The sequence below is a fragment of the Lycorma delicatula genome, chromosome 11 (genome assembly GCF_047948215.1).
Source record: "Lycorma delicatula isolate Av1 chromosome 11, ASM4794821v1, whole genome shotgun sequence".
Taxonomy (NCBI): domain Eukaryota; kingdom Metazoa; phylum Arthropoda; class Insecta; order Hemiptera; family Fulgoridae; genus Lycorma; species Lycorma delicatula.
Genome location: NC_134465.1, coordinates 68,519,616 through 68,526,913, shown reverse-complemented (window position 1 = coordinate 68,526,913; position 7,298 = coordinate 68,519,616). Strand labels below are relative to the sequence as shown.

At 30.8% G+C, this 7,298-nt stretch overlaps 1 protein-coding gene across 4 annotated transcripts in view; it reads left to right on the top strand.

Moving 5' to 3' along the window:
• Positions 1–7,298, top strand: part of LOC142332146 (uncharacterized) — a 130,045-nt gene that overhangs the window by 121,365 nt on the left and 1,382 nt on the right. For 2 of the 4 annotated variants that reach the window (XM_075378409.1, XM_075378408.1), the window contains 2 exons: positions 5,319–5,465; positions 5,676–5,816. In XM_075378409.1, coding sequence (XP_075234524.1) covers positions 5,322–5,465; positions 5,676–5,816 — 285 coding nt within the window. In that variant the 5' untranslated portion in view covers positions 5,319–5,321. Of the gene's footprint in view, positions 1–2,384; positions 2,519–3,849; positions 3,979–5,318; positions 5,466–5,675; positions 5,817–7,298 lie in introns of those variants that run through there. The other 2 variants (XM_075378410.1, XM_075378411.1) reach the window with 2 other exon arrangements.

Sequence of the window (7,298 nt, the reverse complement as noted above, 5' to 3'; positions counted from 1 at the left end):
GGACAATCTCAGCCGCAGAAGAGAATCAAACCTGAACATACTGCCTTGGAGACAACCCTTAGACAATGTCTTACCAACCGCATGATTACCCTCGCCGAGCAACACATCGCTATAACTGAAATAGTATTGCAGTAACAGTAATTCGCTTTCAATACAATCAATTGCTGAACAGTTGGTAAATAGGTGAAGGCCACCGCAGATTATTAAACACCGGAAATGTCCAGAAAAATTCCCAAGACATATTCTGCCGCGGTCGTCGATAGCACACTCATCATATGGAGTGTGCCTCCCTCGATATCTTTTCCGGGACGAGACCCATATTGGTTTTCCATCAATAACCCACGCGCTGTCAGTCTTGTGGGATCCTTGTCGCTTCCTTTAAACAACAATTTAACAATCTCTTTCCTCCAACATACAGGGAAGCACCCGCCAAACAACAATTTATTAAACACCCGTGTGATAGTTCTCACATTTACACCTGCCGAGCGAACAAGGAGCTCTACCGTTATCGTCAAAACTCCGGGCCTTACCTCTGCCTATACTACAAATAGCCTGACGTACTTCTTCCTCAGCAATTCAAAGGCAATATACCAAGCGAAATAAAGCGACCTCACGCCTCACTCGCAGATGGTATGCGGTCTCCCCACTACGTTGTCGTCAGGCACAAATCGTGTAATAGTCTGCGTAAAATTTCTGATACATCTGATATTACGCCAGAGTCGAAAGAGCAAACAGAAGAACATCCTTTCTACGTTTGTGTCCTAAAACCCTATACACTCTATATACCCCTATACCCAGGGATCCTTTTTCCCCTGTTCACTAACAAAGGAACGCCAGGAATTCCTCTTCGCCGCGCAGACCTTAAGAAAATAATGAGATCTTCGATCTCTGTACTCTGCAACCAGGACTGCCCGCCTTTCTGGATCATTCTCACGCTGAGACGCTCTCCGTAAACAACAGACAGCCTGTATTCCAGACTTGTTAATCCTTTATTCCACCATAGAGCAGTCCTCTCTCAACCTAAACTTCTGGGAATCGAATATTCAGCAGCATCAATGAAAGCTGCTGACAGCCTAAGTGCCAAGTCCTTCTCCAGACTCCGATCAAGAACACGAAGCCTGGCCGACAAGAAACCAACAAACCTCTTCTAGTCAAGGTGTTTTCTGCATGTATGTAGAGAAACGACTCTGCTGAACTGGAACGTTACATTGGTAACCATCACTCGAACCACCAGCAATCTCATAAACAATCGCTAGATGATCACTTGAGCAATCATCAACCACTTTCCAGTCAGTAACATTGGCAGGAATAAACCTACCAATGATGACATAGATGTTCATTCCACAAAACAACCGATCTACCATACCAAAGTAAGTGGACAACTCTCCAGGCATATTAAACACCTATAAGTCATGATGGGTTAAAAAGCCCTCAAACAATTCACCGTTCATAAATGAATCCGTTATGCCACAACAGTGACTTAGCGTTAACATTCGGTCCAAGAAGGATTGAACTATGACCAGAGAATCTAAGAATTTAATCTCAGACTTCAAGATGACGATCAGCAGGATTCCTGAACTGAAAATTTGAACTTGCCACATACAGATGCAAAATCTGAACATCTACGCGAACAACAACATGATGATTATCTGAGATCTTGAATATCTGTTGTTAATATGTTAAACTGATAAAAGAGTAATTTAAATATAAAAAAATTAAAGCAATTTTGGAGTCTCTTCATTACAGTACAGCAGCTATAACGGAGCTTGTTCAATCAGGATAGAAAGATTTGGATAACGTTGCAAGAAGAAAGGTCAAACGCGCTGACCAAACCGTTAGAAGCAAAGTACGTACTAAAATTTATGTCCTACTCGTCATGACCGAGATACTAGACGTAATTCTAACGAAATGTTAATACACGGATAGTCAGTCATTATTATAAAGACCCGCTATATTCCTCCTAACTTCTCAGAGGCATGAGGAACAGATTATTGATAATCTTTACCAGTTCATGTCGACAGCCAAAAGTAATTCTCAGACTATTAAAGGAATTCAGATGTAAAAAAATATTTTTATTCAGAAATCCCATTAAGCGTAAATTAGTTAAAAATTGGATATACTGATTTTACTCTACATGGATAATCTTTTACTTTACTTTGTACATGGAGAAGAAAGAAAAATTTTTTTTCTGAAAAGTAAAAGTACAACTTAAATACAGGGCAAGTTACAGAAATTTTAATCATTGTCTGTGCTGGATTTTATTCTGTGTATTAAAATTTACTGTCGTCGATTTTTTAAACACTACGTCATGGATTTCAAATTATTGTTAACTGGTGTTTGTTTTAATTTGCATTGAGGTATATTGGCATCACTGATAGTGTTTTCATTACTGTGACAGTTCATGTTTAAGTAGATCGTTATGTGTTTATTTTCAACTGTTTTTTTTTGTACGAGTGCATTGTCATTAATTTGTAATTTTTTATTTGCGGGTTATCCTTTAACTTATTAGATTACGTTTGTAAGTATTTATGTTATAAAATTTTTGTATTGATGATATCAACCAAACAAGGTATGAACTACCTATTTGTCATGAGATAAGTCAGGCCCGTTAGAATAACCGTGCTATGTTAGTCTTATTTATATACAGGTATTAATTTAACCCAGAAATGTAGGAGATAGCAAGTCCAAGGATAGCATTTTATTCTCTTCTTCCTCTTAAAATAAATGTATTACTAAAACATTAAAAAATAAGTTAGTGAGTGTAAAAATTGTAGATTTTTTGATTGAAATTTGGCAATCCCTATAACAGGATGTATATATACATCACAAAATTTTTTTAAAGATATTGGAGTAATTAGTGCGAGGAATTCATTATGGATTAGAATAGAATTACTGTCAACCACGTTTTGATTTTATGACGTTTAGAAAAGAACTTTCAATTTTTTGCTTTTCATTGTAATTTTTATGCCAGTTTGTAACTTTGTATTAATAAAATAAATTGTCGACTTACTTATACTCTTTTTTAATTGCGATGGTGTTATTGATTACACATTATTTTGGTACATACATCTTCAAAATGCATCAATCATCTTTTTATTACAGATTCCATAAAAAAATTAAAGCAACTATAAGTTTAATGAATTTGCTAATTAAAACCAATTTACCATTGATAAAGTTATTTATATATTTTTTAGATTTATTATTTGTACTATTTATTTCAGTAGGCAGTATATGTTAGTAAGTCTGTATGCATCAACAGGTAATTTTGTAAAATTTTTAGCTATTAGTTTTTTTTTTATTTTGATATTAATCCCACTTTTAATATCCATCCATATAATCTTCCAATTCAAAACTTCTCATTTACAGATTCTTTGATTTGTAAAAATTAAGATAAACATTTTTTATACATCATTACATTTAAGTTTTAATGAAAATAAAAATTAGTTTAATACATTGTGCAATATTTTCTTGTTTTGTAAATGAAACAACTTCAGTAGTGCTTTGTTTTCTTTTTTACAATTTTATCATTTCTAGGAACATAAAAATACAAAAATAAATAAAGTCTCATTAAATATTATATGTAATATATTATTTAACATTCTTCCTAGAAATATTCTAGGATTCTGTTTGAATAAATAAAAATATTTGTTGATGTATAAATAGACTGTAACCATTTTATTTACTTGAATTATAAAATATAATACTGCGGGATGATAGAATTAGTGTGTGAAATTACTTATGAATATACGCTGATGTGATTGTATTAAGATATAAAAGATGTTCACCTTACGAGTTAGTAACAACGAATGAAAATTATTGCATGCACAATAATGTGAAAAGAATAATCAACTCAACTGATGGCTAAAGCCAGCTGGTCAAACGATCATAAAGGCCCTAGTGAGTAATAAGAAAATTAACGCTACGATCGTACAGTTTTAAACTGATTAATAGTTTTTAACACATACTGTATTATATTATGTAAGTATATAAATAACTTTTTAACGATATAGTGTCGTATATGATCAGTCAGCACTTTGTTGAATTATTGTAGTTTATTGTGTAGTACACAAGGGTACTTATGTATTAACGCCACCGCAGCTACAGCTTTATTTAAAGAGAAAGTAATCAATCGGATTTCGATGGAAAATGAACAGTCTCATTATTAATTATAATAAATGGTTTTATTTATTTTATAAATATAATTTAACCAAACTTAATTTATGCTCGCTTCGCTCGCTAACCTTGACTAATTAACACTGTAATTTTTGGAGTATTTATTTAATAATTTCAGTTATTATTGCAATTATTTATTATTTAAATAATCAAAACACTCCTGTTAATTAGTCAAGGGTTAGCGAGCGTAGGTTAAGTTTGGTTAAATTATATTTATAAATGGTTATAAATAACCATTTATTAAAATTAATAAAGAGACTGTTTTGAATCTATGTTAAACTCTATATCGGCCCATTTTCCACCGAAATCCGATTGCCTACTTGTCAATCAGATATTAAATAAAACTGTAGCTGCGGTGGCGTTAATATGTAAGTATCTATACAAGTCAACTGTAAAACCTAAACCAATGCAGAAGTTTTATTTATTTATGTCTATTCATAAAAAAAAATTTATGTATATGTGGTAGAATTCCTGTTCTTTTTAAATTTGTATTCCGTTGTAACTATATTTATTAATTAACATTAAGTATTATTTATTTTGTTAAATGAAAGAGAAAAACTATTAATACTGATCAATTGATTGAATTATGTTTAATAATTTAGTTAGGTATTGATTTTTTTTTATGCTACTACATAATTTTCACATGTTCTCTCATACTTATGCTCAAGTTAACATCTGTCATCTTAGTAAATTGCTTTGTATATGAAATATGTAGCCATTTTAAATTGGACTGATGATTTTTAAATTACTCGAAAGATTAAACCAATTTATGTTATTAGGATAGACCATATATTTCTTATATTAGCAATCCTAATGTTAAAGGAAGCAAACAAAACTACCAAATAGATTTACATTTTACATTTAGTTATGGACTATTGTATATAGCCATTTAAATGTGATGAATTATATATTATTGTTATCTTTTTTGTGGTTTTTGTTTCTTCATTTTATTAGAAAAATACAATTTTATAGAGTCCATCATACCTTTTAAAAGTAAAATAATTAAGGTAAAAAAGAAGGCTACTGTGTTAAAAGCTCAAAACCTGTGGAAAAGTTGTATTCAGCGTAGCTATTGTTTGTATTTTTCAGGTTTAAGTGAATAAAAATTTGGTTATTTTATTTTATTATTTTTTCATTTTTTACAGAAAATGAATGCATCCATTAATAATACATTTTTTGATGAAGTTCCATTAAACACTTCTATTGATGTTAAAACAGAATTAGAAGAAAGCATACCTGATGAAACAGAATGTTTATTTTCACAATATAATGAAGACATGAAGTATGATTGTGTAAGTAAAAGAAATATAATTAAAATTTCACTGGGGGAGGGAAAAATTTAGTTTTTGGTTAGTCATTTGTAGCTGATGTAAAAGACACTTAGTTATTGACTAATTTCTATTCTTATTGTATAATTTAGCCCAACAGGTTGGTCTAGCGGTTAACTCAGAACAGAAACTTATTTTAATATTACTGTAGTGTATGAAATCTTTCTGTTGCAGGGAATAGATCATAATAAATTATACACAGTGTTTCCTATAAAAGAAGAAAATGATCCTTTAAGTTTAGATAAAAACTGTAACTGTGAAGATTTGATGTTTATAAAAAAGGAAGAACAATATCAAATTAAACAGGAAGAATTTGTAAAGTTGTTTATTTAAAAATATAATGTGTCCAATCGTTTTTAATTTAACTTATTAGTGTTATAATTTGGATTGTTTGCTTAATTCTTACTCTTAATTACACATGTTTTTTTAATCTAAACATTTCCAGGTTATCAACCTCTGGTAATACAGAGTGATTAGAATTGAAATATACACTTTTGGTAGCTTATAAAAATTAAACTGGTGTATCTGAATACAGAAAATGATATGGTTTTACAGGGAATTTTTTTAAAGTTTATGTTTGTATATCTGCTCAGCTGCTAATGTCACTGATTGATGTGTCATGTTACTAGACTGGCAAGGTGGCCACTACTGCAGTAGAGTAAGTTTTTTGTGTGTTTGAATTAGCCAAAACATACTCTGTTACTGCTGTGTAATGGCATTTCAGAACAAAATTTGGTAAATCACCATACGGTAAAAGTGTTGGCCACCAAGTAGTCCAGACTTGACACCTTGCAACTACTTTTTATGGGGTTATGTAAAAGACAAAGTTTTTTTTTGTACCGCCCCTTCCTGTTGATATCGGCGACTTAATATAACGTATTAGAAATGCTGTTGCTACCATTGACCAATATATGCTTCCACGTGTTTGGAATGAATTCAACAACCATGTTGATATCTGTCGTGTACACCATTTGTAACATTTATAAATATGAACTTAAAGTAATCATCTCATCTCTTAAAAATAAATTTTTAATAAATCTGTTGAAAGTGTATATTTTATTTGTAATCACCTGTATATAAAATAATGCATGACAATTAGAAATATTTCTGTATTTATTTTGATAAAATAGTGGCAGAAACTCGCACAATGTTAGTGCAGATATTCAGTTATGATGCTTTTGGCCAAACACAGATCTAAGATTGATTTTTAAAAATGGTCAAGTATGTGCTGATGATGATGAATGTTCAGGATGACCATCTATCAGCATTAGACCAAATATAAAAAATTTATAATGAAAGAGATGAAACAGAATTTAATCTAAAATTCCTGTTTCTTTTACTTAAAATATTATTTACCTAGTTAAAATGTTTTAGCAGAAATATTTTTTTAAACATGATTTCAAAAGTAGAGTTGTGCAAGCCAGGAACGTATGAAAAAAATTAATTTTATAATAACTGAAAAATTATACTTAAAAATCTGATGTGGAGTACAATGCTGCACTCCTATAAATATGAAGTGCTGAAAATTATGTGGATTGATGTATAATTTTTAATATAAATTTGAGAAGAGAGTAGTAAGTTGGCAAGAGTGGTGGGTTTTGTCTATATTTAGGAATGTTGTTGGACATTGAAGATTAACAAATTGAATTGATTTTTCCTCCCCAACCTTGTATCGAACAAAAATAATACAAGCATAATTTATTGGAAAATCTTATGTTTTGTATTACTTTGTGGAATTATAAGTTAATTAAGCATTGTTATTTAAGTTTTTGTGCATAACAGATAAATTTAATATTT